At 47.5% G+C, this 26,823-nt stretch overlaps 1 protein-coding gene across 9 annotated transcripts in view; it reads right to left on the bottom strand.

Moving 5' to 3' along the window:
- LOC106575459 (arf-GAP with GTPase, ANK repeat and PH domain-containing protein 1) overlaps nt 1–26,823 on the bottom strand; it is a 281,459-nt gene that overhangs the window by 64,417 nt on the left and 190,219 nt on the right. For 8 of the 9 annotated variants that reach the window (XM_045698088.2, XM_045698090.2, XM_045698084.2 and 5 more), the window contains 3 exons: nt 24,452–24,556; nt 15,261–15,432; nt 11,483–11,644 (listed from right to left, as the gene is read on the bottom strand). In XM_045698088.2, coding sequence (XP_045554044.1) covers nt 11,483–11,644; nt 15,261–15,432; nt 24,452–24,556 — 439 coding nt within the window. Of the gene's footprint in view, nt 1–11,482; nt 11,645–11,771; nt 11,869–15,260; nt 15,433–24,451; nt 24,557–26,823 lie in introns of those variants that run through there. The other variant, XM_045698089.2, reaches the window with a different exon arrangement.

Here is a 26,823-nt window from a genome sequence, read left to right as displayed (position 1 = left end):
CAAAGTGTAATAGCTCGTTTCAAATAGGTCTAATTAAGAAGCATATCCATGTAAACAGAATTTTGACCCCCCCCCCCCCTTTCTTATTTTACCTGAGTGTGGCTGTGTCCAGCTAGTAACAGTAATACAGGGTCTGAGTGTGGATGTGTCCAGCTAGGAACAGTAATACAGGGTCTGAGTGAGGCTGTGTCCAGCTAGGAACAGTAATACAGGGTCTGAGTGAGGCTGTGTCCAGCTAGGAACAGTAATACCGGGTCTGAGTGTGGATGTGTCCAGCTAGGAACAGTAATACAGGGTCTGAGTGTGGCAGTGTCCAGCTAGTAACAGTAATACAGGGTCTGAGTGTGGATGTGTCCAGCTAGGAACAGTAATACAGGGTCTGAGTGTGGCTGTGTCCAGCTAGTAACAGTAATACAGGGTCTGAGTGTGGATGTGTCCAGCTAGGAACAGTAATACAGGGTCTGAGTGAGGCTGTGTCCAGCTAGGGAAGCAGTAATACTGGAGCTGAGTGTGGATGTGTCCAGCTAGGAACAGTAATACAGGGTCTGAGTGTGGATGTGTCCAGCTAGTAACAGTAATACAGGGTCTGAGTGTGGATGTGTCCAGCTAGGGAAGCAGTAATACAGGAGCTTAGTGTGGATGTATCCAGCTAGGGAAGCAGTAATACTGGAGCTGAGTGTGGATGTGTCCAGCTAGGAACAGTAATACAGGGTCTGAGTGTGGCTGTGTCCAGCTAGGAACAATGATACAGGGTCTGAGTGTGGATGTGTCCAGCTAGTAACAGTAATACAGGGTCTGAGTGTGGATGTGTCCAGCTAGGAACAGTAATACAGGGTCTGAGTGTGGATGTGTCCAGCTAGGAACAGTAATACAGGGTCTGAGTGTGGCTGTGTCCAGCTAGGAACAGTAATACAGGGTCTGAGTGTGGATGTGTCCAGCTAGTAACAGTGATACAGGGTCTGAGTGTGGATGTGTCCAGCTAGGAACAGTAATACAGGGTCTGAGTGTGGATGTGTCCAGCTAGGAACAGTAATACAGGGTCTGAGTGAGGCTGTGTCCAGCTAGGAACAGTAATACAGGGTCTGAGTGTGGATGTGTCCAGCTAGGAACAGTAATACAGGGTCTGAGTGTGGATGTGTCCAGCTAGGAACAGTAATACAGGGTCTGAGTGAGGCTGTGTCCAGCTAGGAACAGTAATACAGGGTCTGAGTGTGGATGTGTCCAGCTAGGGAAGCAGTAATACAGGAGCTTAGTGTGGATGTGTCCAGCTAGGGAAGCAGTAATACTGGAGCTGAGTGTGGCTGTGTCCAGCTAGGGAAGCAGTAATACTGGAGCTGAGTGTGGATGTGTCCAGCTAGGAACAGTAATACAGGGTCTGAGTGTGGATGTGTCCAGCTAGTAACAGTAATACAGGGTCTGAGTGTAGATGTGTCCAGCTAGGAACAGTAATACAGGGTCTGAGTGTGGATGTGTCCAGCTAGGAACAGTAATACAGGGTCTGAGTGTGGCTGTGTCCAGCTAGGAACAGTAATACAGGGTCTGAGTGTGGATGTGTCCAGCTAGGAACAGTGATACAGGGTCTGAGTGAGGCTGTGTCCAGCTAGTAACAGTAATACAGGGTCTGAGTGTGGCTGTGTCCAGCTAGGAACAGTAATACAGGGTCTGAGTGTGGATGTGTCCAGCTAGTAACAGTAATACAGGGTCTGAGTGTGGATGTGTCCAGCTAGGAACAGTAATACAGGGTCTGAGTGTGGATGTGTCCAGCTAGGGAAGCAGTAATACAGGAGCTTAGTGTGGATGTGTCCAGCTAGGGAAGCAGTAATACTGGAGCTGAGTGTGGATGTGTCTAGCTAGGGAAGCAGTAATACAGGAGCTGAGTGTGGCTGTGTCCAGCTAGGGAAGCAGTAATACTGGAGCTGAGTGTGGATGTGTCTAGCTAGGGAAGCAGTAATACAGGAGCTGAGTGTGGATGTGTCCAGCTAGGGAAGCAGTAATACTGGAGCTGAGTGTGGATGTGTCCAGCTAGGGAAGCAGTAATACTGGAGCTGAGTGTGGATGTGTCCAGCTAGGGAAGCAGTAATACTGGAGATGAGTGTGGATGTGTCCAGCTAGGGAAGCAGTGATACAGGAGATGAGTGTGGATGTGTCCAGCTAGGGAAGCAGTAATACTGGAGCTGAGTGTGGATGTGTCCAGCTAGGGAAGCAGCAATACTGGAGCTGAGTGTGGCTGTGTCCAGCTAGGGAAGCAGTAATACTGGAGCTGAGTGTGGATGTGTCCAGCTAGGGAAGCAGTAATACTGGAGCTGAGTGTGGATGTGTCCAGCTAGGGAAGCAGTAATACTGGAGCTGAGTGTGGCTGTGTCCAGCTAGGGAAGCAGTAATACAGGAGCTGAGTGTGGCTGTGTCCAGCTAGTAACAGTAATACAGGAGCTGAGTGTGGATGTGTCCAGCTAGGAACAGTAATACAGGGTCTGAGTGTGGATGTGTCCAGCTAGGAACAGTAATACAGGGTCTGAGTGTGGCTGTGTCCAGCTAGGAACAGTAATACAGGGTCTGAGTGTGGATGTGTTCAGGTAGGGAAGCAGTAATACAGGAGCTTAGTGTGGATGCGTCCAGCTAGGGAAGCAGTAATACTGGAGCTGAGTGTGGATGTGTCCAGCTAGGGAAGCAGTAATACAGGAGCTGAGTGTGGATGTGTCCAGCTAGGGAAGCAGTAATACTGGAGCTGAGTGTGGATGTGTCCAGCTAGGGAAGCAGTAATACTGGAGCTGAGTGTGGATGTGTCCAGCTAGGGAAGCAGTAATACTGGAGCTTAGTGTGGATGTGTCCAGCTAGGGAAGCAGTAATACAGGAGCAGAGAGTGGATGTGTCCAGCTAGGGAAGCAGTGATACAGGAGATGAGTGTGGATGTGTCCAGCTAGGGAAGCAGTAATACTGGAGCTGAGTGTGGATGTGTCCAGCTAGGAACAGTAATACAGGGTCTGAGTGTGGATGTATCCAGCTAGGGAAGCAGTAATACAGGAGCTGAGTGTGGATGTGTCCAGCTAGGGAAGCAGTAATACTGGAGCTGAGTGTGGATGTGTCCAGCTAGGGAAGCAGTAATACTGGAGCTGAGTGTGGATGTGTCCAGCTAGGGAAGCAGTAATACTGGAGATGAGTGTGGATGTGTCCAGCTAGGGAAGCAGTGATACAGGAGATGAGTGTGGATGTGTCCAGCTAGGGAAGCAGTAATACTGGAGCTGAGTGTGGATGTGTCCAGCTAGGGAAGCAGCAATACTGGAGCTGAGTGTGGCTGTGTCCAGCTAGGGAAGCAGTAATACTGGAGCTGAGTGTGGATGTGTCCAGCTAGGGAAGCAGTAATACTGGAGCTGAGTGTGGATGTGTCCAGCTAGGGAAGCAGTAATACTGGAGCTGAGTGTGGATGTGTCCAGCTAGGGAAGCAGTAATACTGGAGCTGAGTGTGGATGTGTCCAGCTAGGGAAGCAGTAATACAGGAGCTGAGTGTGGCTGTGTCCAGCTAGTAACAGTAATACAGGAGCTGAGTGTGGATGTGTCCAGCTAGGAACAGTAATACAGGGTCTGAGTGTGGATGTGTCCAGCTAGGAACAGTAATACAGGGTCTGAGTGTGGCTGTGTCCAGCTAGGAACAGTAATACAGGGTCTGAGTGTGGATGTGTCCAGGTAGGGAAGCAGTAATACAGGAGCTTAGTGTGGATGCGTCCAGCTAGGGAAGCAGTAATACTGGAGCTGAGTGTGGATGTGTCCAGCTAGGGAAGCAGTAATACAGGAGCTGAGTGTGGATGTGTCCAGCTAGGGAAGCAGTAATACTGGAGCTGAGTGTGGATGTGTCCAGCTAGGGAAGCAGTAATACTGGAGCTGAGTGTGGATGTGTCCAGCTAGGGAAGCAGTAATACAGGAGCTGAGTGTGGATGTGTCCAGCTAGGGAAGCAGTAATACTGGAGCTGAGTGTGGATGTGTCCAGCTAGGGAAGCAGTAATACTGGAGCTGAGTGTGGATGTGTCCAGCTAGGGAAGCAGTAATACTGGAGCTTAGTGTGAATGTGTCCAGCTAGGGAAGCAGTAATACAGGAGCAGAGAGTGGATGTGTCCAGCTAGGGAAGCAGTGATACAGGAGATGAGTGTGGATGTGTCCAGCTAGGGAAGCAGTAATACTGGAGCTGAGTGTGGATGTGTCCAGCTAGGAACAGTAATACAGGGTCTGAGTGTGGATGTATCCAGCTAGGGAAGCAGTAATACAGGAGCTGAGTGTGGATGTGTCCAGCTAGGGAAGCAGTAATACTGGAGCTGAGTGTGGATGTGTCCAGCTAGGGAAGCAGTAATACAGGAGCTGAGTGTGGATGTGTCCAGCTAGGGAAGCACTAATACTGGAGCTGAGTGTGGATGTGTCCAGCTAGGGAAGCAGTAATACTGGAGCTGAGTGTGGATGTGTCCAGCTAGGGAAGCAGTAATACAGGAGCTGAGTGTGGATGTGTCCAGCTAGTAACAGTAATACAGGAGCTGAGTGTGGATGTGTCCAGCTAGGGAAGCAGTGATACAGGAGCTGAGTGTGGATGTGTCCAGCTCTACAGAGACATTCGTAGCAGTCAGTGGAAGAAGCTGCCATTCATTTGGCTGTTCTCCTCCTCCTTCCCTGGCTGGCCCAGTATATAAGGCTAGGAGGCTACGAGACGCTGAGCTGACAGCTGTGACTTGCGGCGGAATAAAATAACATTCAGTTCCCATCAATATCAGCGTGGGCGGCGGGACTGATGTGGACAGTGGGGTTAGGGGGAGGGGCTGCTGGCACGGAGCGAGCTCCTATCACACTGATGTAGCGCCTGCTGCCCAGAACAGAACAGACAGCCTCAAGGACAGACATAACTTATTGGACTATCGTTTAGTCTCAGCTCAAGTGGAAAACGTGACAACTTATCTCTGCTGACAAGATGCCATCCCGGAGCGCACAATTAACCGCCTGGGATTAACAGCCCTCACATCTGCAGCCCCTCCTCCCTCTCCTCACCCGTGTCTCCCCCCATCCCAGCCTCCCCCTCCTCTCTCTACATCACTACCTTCACATATTACACTACCCCCTCCCTCCCTCCCTCGCAGCATCCCCCATCTCTCTCTACAATCATCCCCCCACTGGCGCCCTCCGTATCTGTTGTTAACAGTCTCCTTGTTCTTTTTCTGTGAGCTAGCCTCTCTCTCGCTCTTCTCCTTCATGAAACTCTGGTATGAAGAGAGGTTCATTGAGACACTGTATCCTGAAATCTGACGATATGCATGCTGTGCTCTTTGATAGGGTGATAACATGGTTGCTCACAATGTAAAGAGCTTTGTGATTTCTGTCTGTAAATGAAAATCGCTCTACAAATGAAATGTGTTATTATCATTAACAGTAAATGCATAATAATATCCCAGCCTTGTGTGTGAAGCAGTCGTCAATAGTTACCACAGCCACAAAGTCATAATTCTGGCTAAACCCCGCCCATGACTACATGGCTAAACCCCGCCCATGACTACATGGCTAAACCCCGCCCATGACTACATGGCTAAACCCCGCCCATGACTACATGGCTAAACCCCGCCCATGACTACATGGCTAAACCCCGCCCATGACTACATGGCTAAACCCCGCCTATGACTACATGGCTAAACCCCGCCCATGACTACATGGCTAAACCCCGCCCATGACTACATGGCTAAACCCCGCCCATGACTACATGGCTAAACCCCGCCCATGACTACATGGCTAAACCCCGCCCATGACTACAATTTATGTTCTTAAAATCTGATTTGAAACCTAACCTTAAACACACTGCTAACCTTAAATTAAGGCCAACAAGCTATTTTTTTTGGTGGCTGTGGTAACTAGTGAAGCAGCAGCGTGAAGCAGACCAACTCTGAGTGAGGATAGTGGAGGTAAACAGGAAGTGGAGGTAAAGGAAGCAGTAATACAGGAGATGAGTGTGGATGTGTCCAGCTAGGGAGGTAAAGTGACTTCCTGTCTGTCGGCTAGTTTAAGCTAGAAGATCAGAGGATGGCCGGGCAGCTCCTGAGGCATGGAATTCCACAGCCTGGTCTGCCAAATCAAAGACACCTGCTGCCCCCACACACACAATGGGCTCTTTCACACAAACTCCAAATACATTTCTTCCTGTTTCCAGTTTCTGAAAACACACAGGACCACAGGCAAAAGGTTCAGATAAGTGAAATGCTGAGATATCCTGACAGGGCTGTCATTTTAAAGCCTATCACCCAATCAAGCTTGGAAAGGCAGTAAAGACTATATTGTTAGCCACTGTAAGAGAGACTCGGACAGGGAAAACCAGGGAGCAGGGTTGCTCCTGCATGTGCATTCCTGAGCTGAAGGAGGAAGATGCCATGCCAGGGACACCCCCCCCAGCCACGGAGGACTGAAAAAAGGAACACTATGTTAGTCAGAGGGTTGGAGGTTGGAGCTCAGCGAAGCGACCGTGGGCCTCGACCAGCTCAGCCCAGCGAGCCATTAGCCCCACAGCAAGCTGGCTGAGTAGGGAGGAACGCTAGCTTGCTCCCCTTTCCCCCCGTGTCCCTGGTTCATCCCCCTGGCTCCTACAGGCCTGGAGGCGTCTAGGGAACAACAGCCTCCTAATGAAACAGACACTCATTAGTATTACTGCTCCCATTGTTCCATCATTAAGGGGAAAAGGCAACTCAATGCAGAGAGGATAAAGGGGGCGTGTTTACTGAGAGCAGCTAACAGACCAGAGGCCATCGATGTCATAGCCATCCAATATTTATTTAACTGGAGAAAGGCAGATATATCCACATACTAACAACCCTGCAGCTGTCCTCTCCTGTCCTCAGCTCTACTTACAGGCTACAGGGCTTCTAGTGTGTGGATGTCTTCATCTCTTCTCTTGTTCTCCAATAGGACTCATTACTGTCTGTGGAGCACTAGGTCCCTCCACCAATAGGACTCATTACTGTCTGTGGAGCACTAGGACTCATTACTGTCTGTGGAGCACTAGGTCCCTCCTCCAATAGGACTCATTATTGTCTGTGGAGCACTAGGTCCCTCCTCCAATAGGACTCATTACTGTCTGTGGAGCACTAGGTCCCTCCACCAATAGGACTCATTACTGTCTGTGGAGCACTAGGTCCCTCCTCCAATAGGACTCATTACTGTCTGTGGAGCACTAGGTCCCTCCTCCAATAGGACTCATTACTGTCTGTGGAGCACTAGGTCCCTCCACCAATAGAACTCATTACTGTCTGTGGAGCACTAGGACTCATTACTGTCTGTGGAGCACTAGGTCCCTCCACCAATAGAACTCATTATTGTCTGTGGAGCACTAGGACTCATTACTGTCTGTGGAGCACTAGGTCCCTCCTCCAATAGGACTCATTACTGTCTGTGGAGCACTAGGTCCCTCCACCAATAGAACTCATTACTGTCTGTGGAGCACTAGGTCCCTCCACCAATAGGACTCATTACTGTCTGTGGAGCACTAGGTCCCTCCACCAATAGGACTCATTACTGTCTGTGGAGCACTAGGTCCCTCCTCCAATAGGACTCATTACTGTCTGTGGAGCACTAGGTCCCTCCTCCAATAGGACTCATTACTGTCTGTGGAGCACTAGGTCCCTCCTCCAATAGGACTCATTACTGTCTGTGGAGCACTAGGTCCCTCCTCCAATAGGACTCATTACTGTCTGTGGAGCACTAGGTCCCTCCTCCAATAGGACTCATTACTGTCTGTGGAGCACTAGGTCCCTCCTCCAATAGGACTCATTACTGTCTGTGGAGCACTAGGTCCCTCCTCCAATAGGACTCATTACTGTCTGTGGAGCACTAGGTCCCTCCTCCAATAGGACTCATTACTGTCTGTGGAGCACTAGGTCCCTCCACCAATAGGACTCATTACTGTCTGTGGAGCACTAGGTCCCTCCTCCAATAGGACTCATTACTGTCTGTGGAGCACTAGGTCCCTCCTCCAATAGGACTCATTACTGTCTGTGGAGCACTAGGTCCCTCCTCCAATAGGACTCATTACTGTCTGTGGAGCACTAGGTCCCTCCACCAATAGGAGAAACGACAGGCCTAGATTGAAGGGACTTGTCTTCAAGTGAATCATCACGTCAACAACTGAGTATTATACATGAGTAGATAGGAGAAGAGAGACAGAATATAATGCAGGAAACTAACTTACACAAGGCCTGGTGTAAAAGGTGTGGGGTTTAGATAAAGGGTTAGTATGAAGACAGTCTCAAAGCAGCAGAGACTATTGTTCAGACACAACCGCCCCTTCCACAGAGAAGAGCCCTTCAGAAGCCAACGGCCACAGAGGAGAGCAAATAGCAGCAAGCCCTTCAGAAGCCAACGGCCACAGAGAAGAGCAAATAGCAGCAAGCCCTTCAGAAGCCGACGGCCACAGAGGAGAGCAAATAGCAGCAAGCCCTTCAGAAGCCGACGGCCACAGAGAAGAGCAAATAGCAGCAAGCCCTTCAGAAGCCGACGGCCACAGAGAAGAGCAAATAGCAGCAAGCCCTTCAGAAGCCGACGGCCACAGAGGAGAGCAAATAGCAGCAAGCCCTTCAGAAGCCGACGGCCACAACAGAACAACTAATTACAAAGACGTCCTCCTTTTCTTCTCCCTGAGAGCTCTCATTGGGCTGGGCTCTGGGGGCAGAAGGTGATGACTTCTCAGGCCCTGGAGCCACTGGTCAACTAGTCATCCAGCTATCACAACTCATCCCAGTCACGACACAGTGGAGAGAGAGGAGGGGCACCTCGTTAAGGCTCGTTAAGGGGCTGGGTAAGGCTCGTTAAGGGGCTGGGTAAAGGTTATTTATATAAAGAGAGGCTGAGGGGCCGTGATGCTTTCAGACAAGCTCAGAACAGAGCTCTCAACGCCTCCAGGGCCCCAACATCCACTAACACAGTTATACACAGACACACGATACACAGTTATACACAGACACACGATACACAGTTATACACAGACACACGATACACAGTTATACACAGACACACGATACACAGTTATACACAGACACACGATACACAGTTATACACAGACACACGATACACAGTTATACACAGACACACGATACACAGTTATACACAGACACACAATACACAGTTATACACAGACACACAGTTATACACAGACACACAGTTATACACAGACACACAGTTATACACAGACACACGATACACAGACACACGATACACAGTTATACACAGACACACGATACACAGTTATACACAGACACACAGTTATACACAGACACACAGTTATACACAGACACACAGTTATACACAGACACACGATACACAGTTATACACAGACACACGATACACAGTTATACACAGACACACGATACACAGTTATACACAGACACACGATACACAGTTATACACAGACACACGATACACAGTTATACACAGACACACAATACTTACACACACACACACAATGTACACCCATTTTATTTTAGATCTGCATAAATGAATACTGTGATATAATGGGAATTGTAAAAATATACAGATTTTAATATGGTGTTAATTAGCTGGATTAAACAGAAGCTTTGTTCAACTGACAGATGTCAACCTCAGTCATATCCCCAATCTACAGATGTCAACCGCCATCATATCCCCAATCTACAGATGTCAACCTCAGTCATATCCCCAATCTACAGATGTCAACCGCCATCATATCCCCAATCTACAGATGTCAACCGCCATCATATCCCCAATCTACAGATGTCAACCTCAGTCATATCCCCAATCTACAGATGTCAACCGCCATCATATCCCCAATCTACAGATGTCAACCGCCATCATATCCCCAATCTACAGATGTCAACCTCAGTCATATCCCCAATCTACAGATGTCAACCTCAGTCATATCCCCAATCTACAGATGTCAACCTCAGTCATATCCCCAATCTACAGATGTCAACCGCCATCATATCCCCAATCTACAGATGTCAAACTCAGTCATATCCCCAATCTACAGATGTCAACCTCAGTCATATCCCCAATCTACAGATGTCAACCTCAGTCATATCCCCAATCTACAGATGTCAACCTCAGTCATATCCCCAATCTACAGATGTCAACCGCCGTCATATCCCCAATCTACAGATGTCAACCTCAGTCATATCCCCAATCTACAGATGTCAACCTCAGTCATATCCCCAATCTACAGATGTCAACCGCCGTCATATCCCCAATCTACAGATGTCAACCGCCGTCATATCCCCAATCTACAGATGTCAACCGCCATCATATCCCCAATCTACAGATGTCAACCTCAGTCATATCCCCAATCTACAGATGTCAACCTCAGTCATATCCCCAATCTACAGATGTCAACCTCAGTCATATCCCCAATCTACAGATGTCAACCGCCATCATATCCCCAATCTACAGATGTCAACCGCCATCATATCCCCAATCTACAGATGTCAAACTCAGTCATATCCCCAATCTACAGATGTCAACCTCAGTCATATCCCCAATCTACAGATGTCAACCGCCGTCATATCCCCAATCTACAGATGTCAACCTCAGTCATATCCCCAATCTACAGATGTCAACCTCAGTCATATCCCCAATCTACAGATGTCAACCGCCGTCATATCCCCAATCTACAGATGTCAATCACACTCATTCTACTTTGGCCGTTAAAAACAAACGGTTTGTCTTCATTGATAAATGGCCTTACAGAAATGTCTGTACAAATAAAGTTGAGTGAAATTGAACTGACTTGCATAAGCTGCCCACAGTTGGCTAAAGGAGAGAGCGAGGTGAAGGATACTAGTGTGGGCCTCAGCTGTGTGTGTGTGTGTGCATTGAGGCCCCTGGGAGCCAATGTGATTAGAGTGTTTCACAACTTTAAACGTTATTTCAGGAGAGCAGCGCAGGGCCAACGGGCCCAACACACACGAGGGACCTGTCACTCAGACGCATCGTCACGGCGACACACCCTCGATCCGACAGCTGTCAGTCTCAGCGTGCGGCAGAGAGAGTGTGGCTGTGTGTGTGCGTCAGTCAAAGACCAGAGCATGTACACACACACACACAGACACCAGATCCCCCAGTGCATGTGAGGATAAATGTGCTCTTGCTAATGTGTCTCTCTGAGTGAACATTAGTTTGATAAACAGTTAAGACAGCATTAGGGGCCTGGCAGGCAGATCAATGGAGGACGAATGAAAGGCCCAGCGGAGGAGAAGGGCCCCCTGCGGAGCTCTGCTCTTAGGCTGCCTGTACTAAGGCAGGCTCCCCACCGCGGAGCTCCAAGTCAGAGCCCATCTGGGGCCCAATGACAGGGGGAAAGAAAAGACTGGGTCTGGGGGTGGCCTGAATCCTTTTCAGTCCAGTACCTGGTTCCTTAACGGTGTGGTGTGTGTGTGTGTGTGTGTGTGTGTGTGTGTGTGTGTGTGTGTGTGTGTGTGTGTGTGTGTGTGTGTGTGTTTCCTCATACCTGTGCTGACTCCTGAGTTGGGGATGACGGTGGCCTCGCTCCATTGGTCGGCGGAGGAGACTGAGTAGGATCTCTGGTGCATCCCGTCCCCACGACTGTTAAAGGACACCAAGCTGATCCCGCTGGTCATCTGAGAGGCTGACAAACTACTGGTCACAGAGCCTGAAGGAGAGGGAGAGAGAAACCAGGATGTCTATCAGTCAGTTGTCTGTTAAAGGACACCAAGCAGATCCCGCTGGTCATCTGAGAGGCTGACAAACTACTGGTCACAGAGCCTGAAGGAGAGGGAGAGAGAAACCAGGATGTCTATCAGTCAGTTGTCTGTTAAAGGACACCAAGCTGATCCCGCTGGTCATCTGAGGCTGACAAACTACTGGTCACAGAGCCTGAAGGAGAGGGAGAGAGAAACCAGGATGTCTATCAGTCAGTTGTCAAACTTATCTTTTGTCCAATATTCCATCATTTACTGAAACCAACTCAAGGTTACAAAGACGTTTACATTAGAAAGAAAAGTTCTCCGTTTTCCTTAGTTTACAACAAGGGCCTGCTGGCAACACAACTAAATGAAATAAAGAAATCCTGCTGCTACACCTTTGACTAAAGAGAAACCCCTAATAGAGCAAGTTGAACCTCCACCCCAAAGCAAACAACACAATGGATTGTCTACTGCAGTAGGCCACACCACAGGGGACATAGTAAGGGCCCTCTCTCACTGTGGCCCCTGGCTCAATACATGTATCTGGATGTGCTGGGGGCTCCACATAAAGCATTAGCATTATAATAGACTAATGTGACCGTAAACGGAGGCGAACAGAGCGGAGCGCGCATTTACCGCAGTCAATTACCCCGGTGCAGTGTGTGTGTGTGTGTGTGTGTGTGTGTGAAGTAGAACAGCACCACCTTAACCCAGAGCCTAAAGCTGCTGCTGTTGGTATAATACACACTGATACAGTACACTCTGACCCACTGGAGACATGACCGTGGATTGGAAACATACTAAACACACGCGAGCAAATGTGCACTAACACGCAAACATACACACACTCGCATGTACAGGAATCACACACACTAAGTGATTATAAAAGGAACAGTCTAGCAGCAGCCCGCTGCTGAAAACAAACCTTTGAGTTGCCGGAGCTTTCATGGCCTAACAGCTGAGTGAATCATTTGTCTCTCTCTCTCTCCTCCGTCTCCCTCCCTCCCTCCCTCACCTCGCTTTCTCTCATTACAGCTCATGTCTGGAGCTGCCTGAGTGGAGAGAGGACTCTGATTGCATTAATATTCATGACAGTAATTAGTACATGTATTATGGGTCACTGAATATTCATGCTATTAGTTTGGTCCTCCAGGAGCCGTGCGCCTGTGTGTGTGCATGTTGGTGGGTGTGTCTTTGTGCGCCTGTGTGTGTGCATGTTGGTGGGTGTGTCTTTGTGTGGGTGTGTGTGTGCATGTTGGTGTGCGTGTCTGTGCATGTTGGTGGGTGTGTCTGTGTGTGTGCATGTTGGTGGGTGTGTCTGTGTGTGTGCATGTTGGTGGGTGTGTCTGTGTGTGTGCATGTTGGTGGGTGTGTCGTGCGTGTGCATGTTGGTGGGTGTGTGTCTGTGCATGTTGGTGGGTGTGTGTCTGTGCATGTTGGTGGGTGTGTGCTGTGCATGTTGGTGGGTGTGTCTGTGCATGTTGGTGGGTGTGTCTGTGCATGTTGGTGGGTGTGTCTGTGCATGTTGGTGGGTGTGTGTCTGTGCATGTTGGTGGGTGTGTCTGTGCATGTTGGTGGGTGTGTCTGTGTCTGTGCATGTTGGTGGGTGTGTCTGTGTCTGTGCATGTTGGTGGGTGTGTCTGTGCGTGTGCATGTTGGTGGGTGTGTCTGTGCGTGTGCATGTTGGTGGGTGTGTCTGTGCGTGTGCATGTTCGTGGGTGTGTCTGTGCGTGTGCATGTTGGTGGGTGTGTCTGTGCATGTTGGTGGGTGTGTGTGTGCATGTTGGTGGGTGTGTGTGTGTGTGCATGTTGGTGGGTGTGTCTGTGTGTGTGCATGTTGGTGGGTGTGTCTGTGTGTGTGCATGTTGGTGGGTGTGTCTGTGTGTGTGCATGTTGGTGGGTGTGTCTATGTGTGTGCATGTTGGTGGGTGTGTCTATGTGTGTGCATGTTGGTGGGTGTGTCTGTGTGTGTGCATGTTGGTGGGTGTGTCTGTGTGTGTTGGTGGGTGTGTCTGTGTGTGGTTGGTGGGTGTGTCTGTGTGTGTTGGTGGGTGTGTCTGTGTGTTGGTGGGTGTGTCTGTGTGTTGGTGGGTGTGTCTGTGTGTTGGTGGGTGTGTCTGTGTGTGTTGGTGGGTGTGTCTGTGTGTGTTGGTGGGTGTGTCTGTGTGTTGGTGGGTGTGTCTATGTGTGTGCATGTTGGTGGGTACGTGTGTGTCTGTATGTTGGTGGGTGTGTCTGTGTGTGTGCATGTTGGTGGGTGTGTCTGTGTGTGTGCGTGTTGGTGGGTGCGTCTGTGTGTGTGTGTGTTGGTGGGTGCGTCTATGTGTGTGTATGTTGGTGGGTGTGTCTGTGTGTGTGCATGTTGGTGGGTGTGTCTGTGTGTGTGCATGTTGGTGGGTGTGTCTGTGTGTGTGCATGTTGGTGGGTGTGTCTGTGTGTGTTGGTGGGTACGTGTGTGTCTATGTTGGTGGGTACGTGTGTGTCTGTGTGTGTGTGTGTGTATGTTGGTGGGTACGTGTGTGTCTGTGTGTGTGTGTATGTTGGTGGGTACGTGTGTGTCTGTGTGTGTGTGTATGTTGGTGGGTACGTGTGTGTCTGTGTGTGTGTGTATGTTGGTGGGTACGTGTGTGTCTGTGTGTGTGCATGTTGGTGGGTACGTGTGTGTCTGTGTGTGTGCATGTTGGTGGGTACGTGTGTGTCTGTGTGTGTGTATGTTGGTGGGTGTGTGTGTGTGTGTGTGCATGTTGGTGGGTGTGTCTGTGTGTGTGCATGTTGGTGGGTGTGTGTGTGTGTGTGTGTGTGCATGTGTGTGTGTGCATGTTGGTGGGTGTGTGTGTGTGTGCATGTTGGTGGGTGTGTGTGTGTGTGTGTGTGTGTGTGTGTGTGTGTGTGTGGGCATGTTGGTGGGTGTGTGTGTGTGTGTGTGCGCATGTTGGTGGGTGTGTGTGTGTGTGTGTGTGCGCATGTTGGTGGGTGTGTGTGTGTATGTTGGTGGGTACGTGTGTGTCTGTGTGTGTGCATGTTGGTGGGTACGTGTGTGTCTGTGTGTGTGTATGTTGGTGGGTGTGTCTGTGTGTGTGTATGTTGGTGGGTGTGTGTGTGTGTGTGTGTGTGTATGTTGGTGGGTGTGTGTGTGTGTGTGTGTGTGTGTGTGTGCATGTTGGTGGGTGTGTGTGTGCATGTTGGTGGGTGTGTGTGTGTGTGTATGCATGTTGGTGGGTGTGTGTGTGTGTGTGTGTGTGTGTGTGTGTGTGTGTGTGTGTGTGTGTGCATGTTGGTGGGTGTGTGTGTGTGTGTGTGTGTGCATGTTGGTGTGTGTGTGTGTATGTTGGTGGGTGTGTGTGTGTGTGTGTGTGTATGTTGGTGGGTGTGTGTGTGTGTGTGTGCATGTTGGTGAGTGTGTGTGTGTATGTTGTTAGTGTGAATATTCATCCCCTCAACAGTATGGTTTATGGTTCATTGTTTGATTATTTTTGTTGAAAGTAAAATTACAACAAAATACTGCAGGACCCATAAATGCCCACCAGGGAAAGGTGTGTGTGTAGGACGAGGTGTGTATGTGTGTGTCTCTCCGTCTCTCACCAGGGCCACCAGGTCCCAGCTGCAGACTGCTCATGTCCTTGGCCAGGCCGTTGGTCTTCGGGCTGGGGACAGCGGCACAGGTAGACACCGCTCGGGGAGGCCTCTTCCCTGGGACCTTCACTGTGGTCCTCAACAGATCTATCTCCTTCCCATGGACGTTCTGCATGTAGTCCTACAGGAGACAGACAGGGACACAGTCTGCTATCAATACACACGTATAGATGAAAGAAACGCTTTCAGATAAATAGGGATTTGTTTTTATAACTAATGACAAGGGGGTTTGCTCAGAATACAGAGATGCATTGTTGTGGGTTACATAGTTGTAATATTTACAGGCCTAGCTGCCTATAACAACATAACTAAATGTATGAGTCATTAGGGAGGGGTTAAGCTACTTGGCAGCATCCGTCCCTGGAGATAACATAACAGGCTTGTGATTCCTGTGGGCTTGACAGTTGGTGTTTACAGGATCAATATTAAACTAATAAAAGACTGTAGTCCTCATTAAAAATGATGGTTTCTTTAAGGCAGCAGTCCCTGAAGTGTGTGTGTGTGTGTCAGAGAGGGAGCACACTGAGTAGGGGTCAGTCACCCCTCTCAAACATGAATGAGGGCTGAGACCATGTGCAGAAACAAAGCTCTGACTCTCACTGTGACACAATCAAAGACCATTCTGAACCAAGCGGAGGAGTGGGTGATTATGTTCAAGACTTTGTGTGTTCATAATCATGTGTGTGTGTGTTTTAATAATGTGTGTGTGTGATTATGCGTGTGTGTGTGTGTGTGAGGGCTGAGAGGCAAGGAGCATCCTGAGAGGCTGTCGGGACCACCTCCCTCTTGCAGGAGGAAAACAAAAGGCCAATTCAAAGCCAAGTGCTCTCAACACGGCTTAACAAGTCGCCAGAGAGCACTTGAGCTGGGGTCCCTGGAGGGGCTACAAGGGCCCAGCCTGGCCCAACTCGGCCCAGTGGAGCCCGGCCCAGCCCAGCCTGCAGACAGCTTGACGGAGCTAATTGAGACTCCATGTGCATCAAACACACTTTCACCATCTGATCCACACATCATAAACGGAGGAGAGAAGAAGAGAGGGAGGAGAGAAGGAGAGAGGGAGGAGAGATGGTGAGAGGGAAGAGAGATGGTGAGAGGGGAGGAGGGAGAGGGAGGAAGGAGAGAGGGAGGAGAGAAGGAGAGTATATGAGAGGGAGAGGATAGAGGAAAGTGAGAGAAGATGAGGAGGAGAGAGGGGAAGCTGGGGCTCCCAACAACACAGTTACACAGCATGGGGGGGAAGAGCAGAGTTTGTGTGTGTGTGTGTGTGTGCGGTCGGTGTGTGTGCACGCGGGCACGGTCAAGATGATGAATACAGTCAAGATATCATCTAATATTTTTTTAAGTCATCAATGCATAAAATAGCATTTAATCACCCAAGGTCCCCTACAACTAAACAGTGTGAATAAATAGGAAGTGATCAGATGACATCAGTCACACCACAAACAACTGAATGACTCCATGACACCTGGACCAGTTTCTTCACGTTTCTTTGAGGACTGCCGTGACTCCTAGTTTCCCTGCCAGTTACACGCCATCCTATTGCCATCCACTTAATTAGCTGTATTAATGTGATTTCTTTGCACATAGTCGGGCAATTAGGAGCGTTACTGATTGACTTTGATTCTATTAGCCTCCGCAAACACAGTAATTGATGCCTGCGCTGCAGATGCACAATGATCAGGAAAACCTGCTTAGCTCGGGGCTGGAGGTGCATGTGTGTAGGTACTAGAGGTCGACCGATTAGGATTTTTCAACGCCAATACCGATACCGATTATTGGAGGGCCCAAAAAAATCCGATGCCGATTAATCGGCCGATTTTTATGTATATATATTTGTAATAATGACAATACTGAATGAACAATGAACACTTTTATTTTTACTTAATATAATACATCAATAAAATCAATTTAGTCTCAAATAAATAATGAAACATGTTCAATTTGGTTTAAATAATGCAAAAACAAAGTGTTGGAGAAGAAAGTAAAAGTGCATTATGTGCCATGTAAAAAAGCTAACGTTTAAGTTCCTTGCTCAGAACATGAGAACATATGAAAGCTGGTGGTTCCTTTTAACATGAGTCTTCAATATTCCCAGGTAAGAAGTTTTAGGTTGTAGTTATTATAGGACTATTTCTCTCTATACCATTTGTATTTCATATACCTTTGACTATTGAATGTTCTAATATGTACTTTAGTATTGCCAGCCTAATCTCGAGAGTTGATAGGCTTCAAGTCAAACAGCACAATGCTTGAAGCACAGCGAAGAGCTGCTGGCAAACGCAGTAAAGTGCTGTTTGAATGAATGCTTAAGTCCTGCTGCTGCCTACTACCGCTCAGTCAGACTGCTCTATCAAATCATTGACTTAATTATAACAACACACAGAAATACGAGCCTTAGGTCATTAATATGGTCAAATACGGAAACTATCGTTTCGAAAACAAAACGTTTATTCTTTCTGTGAAATACGGAACCGTTCCGTATTTTATCTAACGGGTGGCATCCCTAAGTCTAAATATTGCTGTTACATTGCACAACCTTCAATGTCATGTCATAATTACGTAAAATTCTGGCAAATTAGTTCGCATGAGCCAGGCGGTCCAAACTGTTGCATATACCCTGACTCTGCGTGCAACGAACGCAAGAGAAGTGACACAATTTCCCTCGTTAAAAGATAATGTTAGCAGGCAATATTAACTAAATATGCAGGTTTAAAAATATATACTTGTGTATTGATTTTAAGAAAGGCATTGATGTTTATGGTTAGGTACACAATGGTGCAACGACAGTGCTTTTTCGCGAATGCGCTTGTTAAATCACCCGTTTGGCGAAGTAGGCTGTGATTCAATGAGAAATTAACAGGCACCGCATCGATTATATGCAACGCAGGACACGCTAGATAAACTAGTAATATCATCAACCATGTGTAGTTAACTAGTGATTGTTAAGATTGATTGTTTTTTATAAGATACGTTTAATGCTAGCTAGCACCTTACCTTGGCTCCTTGCTGCACTCGCATAACAGGTAGTCAGCCTGCCACGCAGTCTCCTCGTGGAGTGCAATGTAATCGGCCATGATCGATGTCCAAAAATGCCGATTACCGATTGTTATGAAAACTTGAAATCGGCCCTAATTAATCGCCCATTCCGATTAATCGGTCGACCTCTAGTAGGTACGTGTTTGTGCAAGTACGCGTGTGTGTGAGAGTGTGTGTGGGAATGTGCGAGCGAGTGTGTTTGTAGGGAAAATAGTAAGTTAGGACTAATCCCAGGGACTCAACACCTTCGGGAGTTTCAATAGATTTGATCATATTTTATGGCTCTCCTTCAGGTTGCTATCGAGCAATTTAGTTTTCCTACATTTACCGTCCACTCATTCTGCCTCTGTGGTTGTTTCACTGCAGTAGCTGGGCCGCTAATCCAACCCAATCAAATTAGAGCAAATTGATTTTGCCTCCTCCGCTTTGCGTCCTCTACCCATCCATCCATCTACATGTGTGTCTAGACCCCAGTCAGTGTGGCATTAGGAAAATGATTCCGATTCTAATTAACAATAATGCCTGATTGCAATCCGGAGGAGCGATGGGAAGAGCGATGGAAAGAGCGAGGGAAAGGAGGGATAGTGGTGATATGAAGTGGTATCAGGGCCAGGAGAGGGGACATTGTGGTCCTGTGTTTGCCAACAGAGCAGCCAGGCGGGCAATTAGAGCAGGCCATTACAGTGGTGCTATTCCACATCATCACCGTCAGCCCTGTGCAAACAGACCATGTGGGCTTTCTAATTAATATTGTTGCTCGCTGTGTGTGGGTGTGTGCCTCCGCTGCAACAAGCGTACCGTCTGCCCAGTGAGCGGATGGGGTGGCTGACGCTCTCACACACACACACACACACACACACACACACACACACACACACACACACACACACACACACACACACACACACACACACACACACACACACACACACACACACACACACACACACACACACACACACACACAGAGGAGGAGGAAACAGGGGCTTAGCGTTACCGCTAATGGGCCAACACAGTGGCTGATGGATTAGCAGCGTGTGGGGAACAAGCGGTAAGACCTGCTGCTGTAACATGGGACAATTACATAGAAAGCCAGAGCAGAGGGCAGAGTGACAGACAGACAGCACTACATTACAGACACTGAGTGATGCTGACTCCAGTGACCTCTGTGGGTCCCTACTGAGACTGGAGGGGTGCAGGTTAAAACAGGACTGTTAGATGGTTGGTAGAGTAATCGTGATGATGTGCAGTAATAATCAGAGAGAAAGTTGTCCAACTAGCTGGTCTGGTTGCAGCAGGGCTGGACAGGTAGAATGGAACTAACAGGAGAAAGAATGTTCACCACCAGATTCTACCATCTGAAGTGACTTAGAGTTAACACATCAACGGGCACCGCCTGTATAGTCTTCCATCAGAGTGTGTGTGTGTGTGTGTGTGTAAAGCATGTGTAATGTGTGTGTAAAGCATGTGTATGTTATGTGTGATGTGTGTGTGTGTGTGTGTGTGTAAAGCATGTGTATATTATGTGTGATGTGTGTGTGTGTGTGCATGTTTGTGCAAGAAAGTATGAGTGACGTGTGTGTATAATACGAGTGATACATGTGTGTTCATGTTCAGTGTGTGTGTGTTCATGTTCAGTGTGTGTGTGTGTTCATGTTCAGTGTGTGTGTGTGTGTTCGTGTTCAGTGTGTGTGTGTGTGTGTGTTCGTGTTCAGTGTGTGTGTTCGTGTTCAGTGTGTGTGTGTGTGTTCATGTTCAGTGTGTGTGTGTGTGTTCATGTTCAGTGTGTGTGTGTGTGTGTGTTCATGTTCAGTGTGTGTGTGTGTGTGTTCATGTTCAGTGTGTGTGTGTGTTGCATGTTCAGTGTGTGTGTGTGTGTGTGTGTGTTCAGTGTGTCAGTGTGTGTGTGTGTGTTCATGTTCAGTGTGTGTGTGTGTGTGTGGGGCATGTTCAGTGTGTGTGTGTGTGTGTGTGTGTGTGTTCATGTTCAGTGTGTGTGTGTCGTGTTCATGTTCAGTGTGTGTGTGTTCGTGTTCATGTTCAGTGTGTGTGTGTTCGTGTTCAGTGTGTGTGTGTGTTCGTGTTCAGTGTGTGTGTGTGTGTGTGTGTTCATGTTCAGTGTGTGTGTGTGTTCATGTTCAGTGTGTGTGTGTTCATGTTCAGTGTGTGTGTGTTCATGTTCAGTGTGTGTGTGTTCATGTTCAGTGTGTGTGTGTGTTCATGTTCAGTGTGTGTGTGTGTGTGTGTTCATGTTCAGTGTGTGTGTGTGTGTGTGTTCATGTTCAGTGTGTGTGTGTGTGTGTGTTCATGTTCAGTGTCTGTGTGTGTGTGTGTTCATGTTCAGTGTCTGTGTGTGTGTGTGTGTTCATGTTCAGTGTGTGTGTGTTCATGTTCAGTGTCTGTGTGTTCATGTTCAGTGTCTGTGTGTTCATGTTCAGTGTCTGTGTGTTCATGTTCAGTGTCTGTGTGTTCATGTTCAGTGTCTGTGTGTTCATGTTCAGTGTCTGTGTGTTCATGTTCAGTGTCTGTGTGTTCATGTTCAGTGTCTGTGTGTTCATGTTCAGTGTGTGTGTGTTCATGTTCAGTGTCTGTGTGTTCATGTTCAGTGTCTGTGTGTTCATGTTCAGTGTCTGTGTTCATGTTCAGTGTCTGTGTGTTCATGTTCAGTGTCTGTGTGTTCATGTTCAGTGTGTGTGTGTGTTCATGTTCAGTGTGTGTGTGTGTTCATGTTCAGTGTGTGTGTGTGTTCATGTTCAGTGTGTGTGTGTGTTCATGTTCAGTGTGTGTGTGTGTTCATGTTCAGGTGTGTGTGTGTGTTCATGTTCAGTGTGTGTGTGTGTTCATGTTCAGTGTGTGTGTGTGTGTGTGTTCATGTTCAGTGTGTGTGTGTGTGTGTGTGTGTTCATGTTCAGTGTGTGTGTGTGTGTGTTCATGTTCAGTGTGTGTGTGTGTTCATGTTCAGTGTATGTGTGTTCATGTTCAGTGTGTGTGTGTGTGTTCATGTTCAGTGTGTGTGTGTGTGTTCATGTTCAGTGTGTGTGTGTGTGTGTTCGTGTTCAGTGTGTGTGTGTGTGTGTTCGTGTTCAGTGTGTGTGTGTGTGTTCATGTTCAGTGTGTGTGTGTGTGTGTGTTCGTGTTCAGTGTGTGTGTGTGTGTGTGTGTTCGTGTTCAGTGTGTGTGTGTGTGTGTGTGTTCATGTTCAGTGTGTGTGTGTTCATGTTCAGTGTCTGTGTGTTCATGTTCAGTGTCTGTGTGTTCATGTTCAGTGTCTGTGTGTTCATGTTCAGTGTCTGTGTGTTCATGTTCAGTGTCTGTGTGTTCATGTTCAGTGTCTGTGTGTTCATGTTCAGTGTCTGTGTGTTCATGTTCAGTGTCTGTGTGTTCATGTTCAGTGTCTGTGTTCATGTTCAGTGTGTGTGTGTGTTCATGTTCAGTGTGTGTGTGTGTTCATGTTCAGTGTGTGTGTGTGTGTGTGTGTTCATGTTCAGTGTGTGTGTGTGTGTGTGTGTTCATGTTCAGTGTGTGTGTGTGTGTGTTCATGTTCAGTGTGTGTGTGTGTTCATGTTCAGTGTATGTGTGTTCATGTTCAGTGTGTGTGTGTGTGTGTTCATGTTCAGTGTGTGTGTGTGTGTTCATGTTCAGTGTGTGTGTGTGTGTGTTCGTGTTCAGTGTGTGTGTGTGTGTGTTCGTGTTCAGTGTGTGTGTGTGTGTTCATGTTCAGTGTGTGTGTGTGTTCATGTTCAGTGTGTGTGTGTGTGTGTGTGTTCGTGTTCAGTGTGTGTGTGTGTGTGTGTGCATGTTCAGTGTGTGTGTGTGTGTGTTCATGTTCAGTGGTGTGTGTGTGTGTGTTCGTGTTCAGTGTGTGTGTGTGTGTGTGTGTGTGTGTGTGTGTTCATGTTCAGTGTGTGTGTGTGTTCATGTTCAGTGTGTGTGTGTGTTCATGTTCAGTGTGTGTGTGTGTTCATGTTCAGTGTGTGGGTGTGTTCATGTTCAGTGTGTGTGTGTGTTCATGTTCAGTGTATGTGTGTGTTCATGTTCAGTGTCTGTGTTCATGTTCAGTGTCTGTGTGTGTGTGTTCATGTTCAGTGTCTGTGTGTGTGTGTGTGTTCATGTTCAGTGTGTGTGTCTGTGTGTGTTCATGTTCAGTGTGTGTGTGTGTGTGTTCGTGTTCATGTTCAGTGTGTGTGTGTGTGTGTTCATGTTCAGTGTGTGTGTGTGTGTTCATGTTCAGTGTGTGTGTTCATGTTCAGTGTGTGTGTGTGTTCATGTTCAGTGTGTGTGTGTGTTCATGTTCAGTGTGTGTGTGTTCATGTTCAGTGTGTGTGTTCATGTTCAGTGTGTGTGTGTGTGTTCATGTTCAGTGTGTGTGTGTGTTCATGTTCAGTGTATGCGTGTGTTCATGTTCAGTGTATGTGTGTGTTCATGTTCAGTGTGTGTGTGTGTTCATGTTCAGTGTGTGTGTGTGTGTGTTCATGTTCAGTGTGTGTGTGTGTTCATGTTCAGTGTATGTGTGTTCATGTTCAGTGTGTGTGTGTGTGTTCATGTTCAGTGTGTGTGTGTGTGTTCATGTTCAGTGTGTGTGTGTGTGTGTTCGTGTTCAGTGTGTGTGTGTGTGTGTTCGTGTTCAGTGTGTGTGTGTGTGTTCATGTTCAGTGTGTGTGTGTGTTCATGTTCAGTGTGTGTGTGTGTGTGTGTTCGTGTTCAGTGTGTGTGTGTGTGTGTGTGTTCATGTTCAGTGTGTGTGTGTGTGTGTTCATGTTCAGTGTGTGTGTGTGTGTGTTCGTGTTCAGTGTGTGTGTGTGTGTGTGTGTGTGTGTGTTCATGTTCAGTGTGTGTGTGTGTTCATGTTCAGTGTGTGTGTGTGTTCATGTTCAGTGTGTGGGTGTGTTCATGTTCAGTGTGTGGGTGTGTTCATGTTCAGTGTGTGTGTGTGTTCATGTTCAGTGTATGTGTGTGTTCATGTTCAGTGTCTGTGTTCATGTTCAGTGTCTGTGTGTGTGTGTTCATGTTCAGTGTCTGTGTGTGTGTGTGTGTTCATGTTCAGTGTGTGTGTCTGTGTGTGTTCATGTTCAGTGTGTGTGTGTGTGTGTGTTCATGTTCAGTGTGTGTGTGTGTGTTCATGTTCAGTGTGTGTGTTCATGTTCAGTGTGTGTGTGTGTTCATGTTCAGTGTGTGTGTGTTCATGTTCAGTGTGTGTTCATGTTCAGTGTGTGTGTGTGTGTTCATGTTCAGTGTGTGTGTGTGTTCATGTTCAGTGTATGTGTGTGTTCATGTTCAGTGTATGTGTGTGTTCATGTTCAGTGTCTGTGTTCATGTTCAGTGTCTGTGTTCATGTTCAGTGTCTGTGTGTTCATGTTCAGTGTCTGTGTGTTCATGTTCAGTGTCTGTGTGTTCATGTTCAGTGTCTGTGTGTTCATGTTCAGTGTCTGTGTGTTCATGTTCAGTGTCTGTGTGTCTGTGTTCATATTCAGTGTCAGTCTTCATGTCCAGTGTGTGTGTTCATGTTCAGTGTGTGTGTTCATGTTCAGTGTGTGTGTTCATGTTCAGTGTGTGTGTTCATGTTCAGTGTGTGTGTGTGTGTGTGTTCATGTTCAGTGTGTGTGTGTGTGTGTTCATGTTCAGTGTGTGTGTGTGTTCATGTTCAGTGTGTGTGTGTGTTCATGTTCAGTGTGTGTGTGTGTTCATGTTCAGTGTGTGTGTGTGTTCATGTTCAGTGTGTGTGTGTTCATGTTCAGTGTCTGTGTGTTCATGTTCAGTGTCTGTGTGTTCATGTTCAGTGTCTGTGTGTTCATGTTCAGTGTCTGTGTGTTCATGTTCAGTGTCTGTGTGTTCATGTTCAGTGTCTGTGTGTTCATGTTCAGTGTCTGTGTCTGTGTGTTCATGTTCAGTGTCTGTGTGTTCATGTTCAGTGTGTGTGTTCATGTTCAGTTCTTGTTCAGTGTCTGTGTGTCTGTGTTCATGTTCAGCGTGTGTGTTCATGTTCAGCGTGTGTGTTCATGTTCAGCGTGTGTGTTCATGTTCAGCGTGTGTGTTCATGTTCAGCGTGTGTGTGTGTTCAGTGTGTGTGTGTTCAGTGTGTGTGTGTTGTGACAGGTGGTACTCACGTGCAGGCTGGGGTGATATGTGAGCAGGCCATTGTCACACAACGTCACGTACTTCTTTTTCCACTCCTTGTTTAGGGTCTTGCCACTCCTCTTCAGAAGCATACCCTATAGGAGAGAACACAGAGAGACAGGGTGAGGAGGACCATAACACAGATACATGCCCTATAGGAGAGAACACAGAGAGACAGGGTGAGGAGGACCATAACACAGATACATGTCCTATAGGAGAGAACACAGAGAGACAGGGTGAGGAGGACCATAACACAGATACATGCCCTATAGGAGAGAACACAGAGAGACAGGGTGAGGAGGACCATAACACAGATACATGCCCTATAGGAGAGAACACAGAGAGACAGGGTGAGGAGGACCATAACACAGATACATGCCCTATAGGAGAGAACACAGAGAGACAGGGTGAGGAGGACCATAACACAGATACATGCCCTATAGGAGAGAACACAGAGAGACAGGGTGAGGAGGACCATAACACAGATACATGCCCTATAGGAGAGAACACAGAGAGACAGGGTGAGGAGGACCATAACACAGATACATGCCCTATAGGAGAGAACACAGAGAGACAGGGTGAGGAGGACCATAACACAGATACATGCCCTATAGGAGAGAACACAGAGACACAGGGTGAGGAGGACCATAACACACAACAACACAGATACATGCCCTATAGGAGAGAACACAGAGAGACACAGGGTGAGGAGGACCATAACACACAACAACACAGATACATGCCCTATAGGAGAGAACACAGAGAGACACAGGGTGAGGAGGACCATAACACACAACAACACAGATACATGCCCTATAGGAGAGAACACAGAGAGACACAGGGTGAGGAGGACCATAACACACAACAACACAGATACATGCCCTATAGGAGAGAACACAGAGAGACACAGGGTGAGGAGGACCATAACACACAACAACACAGATACATGCCCTATAGGAGAGAACACAGAGAGACACAGGGTGAGGAGGACCATAACACACAACAACACAGATACATGCCCTATAGGAGAGAACACAGAGAGAGACAGGGTGAGGAGGACCATAACACACAATAACACAGATACATGCCCTATAGGACCCACAGTTTGTGAACCACTGTGCTTGATGAAATGTATCTAGGTTGTTTGTTGTTTTAAATACATTTTCAGGATGGAAAAACGATTTTGGTGTCAACTTAAATGACTAAAACCAAATAGAAAGTAGAAAATGTAATATACAGTACCTATATATTTTTCAATAATAGCTTATAATCTGAGAAATCATCTAAATAAAAGCTGGACTTTGCTGCTGGATTTTGTTATAGTGTTCGAGCATAAACACAGCATTAGCAATGTCAAAATGTGTACAATTGTAGGACATGATCTTAAAATCTGCACAAATGTATCTCAGCTCCATGGCAAAATGTATAGAATTGCATGAAATTGGCATTAAAAAGGCTCAATTCTCTTTCAGCTCCATGGCAGGATGTGTGGGATGGCAGGAGACTAGCTTTGAAACAGCAACATTATCTCTCCATTGCCAAGATGATGTGTTCTACTTATTATTTCGTCTGTGTTTTCACCACTCAACACTTTTGATGGGTCATGGTGGGTCATGAAGCAAAAAAGTTTTGGAAACCACCGCTCTAGCATCTACTGTAGTCATCACTGAATTTACAACACATAGCTCATCTTCCAATACAAGAAACATCGTCAATAGGTGGTTAATGGGATCGATGTATGGTAACCCTGATTTCTGGAACTAGAATCTCTTGAGTCAGGGAGACCATATAGAATGCCACGGGCTGCAACTCAATGCAGTCACCATGCTGAAATCAAGTTTACAATAAAGATGCAAAATGTGATCTCTCCCCACTATAATTCTGTGACACTCCCTGACCAGAGAAACAAAGATCCTTAGTGGATAGGAAAAGCACTTAAACTAAGAGAGTATATACACACTGGAGGGAGAGAGACGGAAACATAACCAGCAGTGGTGAGCAAGAAGTATCGAGCGAACGGGAAAAAAACTGAAATGTTCTTTGGACACATTAGCGCCGACCCAAGACTGTTAACATCCTTCTCTCTCCTCTCTCCTCCACACATCAGCTGCGGATGACTGGCCCTTCAGGGCGGCTGCCCACCCACGCTGCATTTCAGCCAAATTCATTAGGCAAGAGAGGGATATAACTGTCCGCTGATTAGCAATTACAGCCGGGCTGCTGCGCGTGTCACTTCACTGGACCTGTACCACATTAACGTGGTGTTAACACCCACAGACAGTAAGATATTAATAGAGTCCGAGAGGAGGAGAGGAGAGGGGGATGAGGGGATAAAGACTAACTAGCACGCAACGGGGGGTGG

The sequence above is a fragment of the Salmo salar genome, chromosome 16 (assembly GCF_965601325.2).
Source record: "Salmo salar chromosome 16, fSalSal1, whole genome shotgun sequence".
In the NCBI taxonomy this organism is placed as follows: Eukaryota; Metazoa; Chordata; class Actinopteri; order Salmoniformes; family Salmonidae; genus Salmo; species Salmo salar.
Note: the sequence above shows the minus strand (reverse complement) of the source record. Positions and strands in the feature narration are given on the sequence as shown.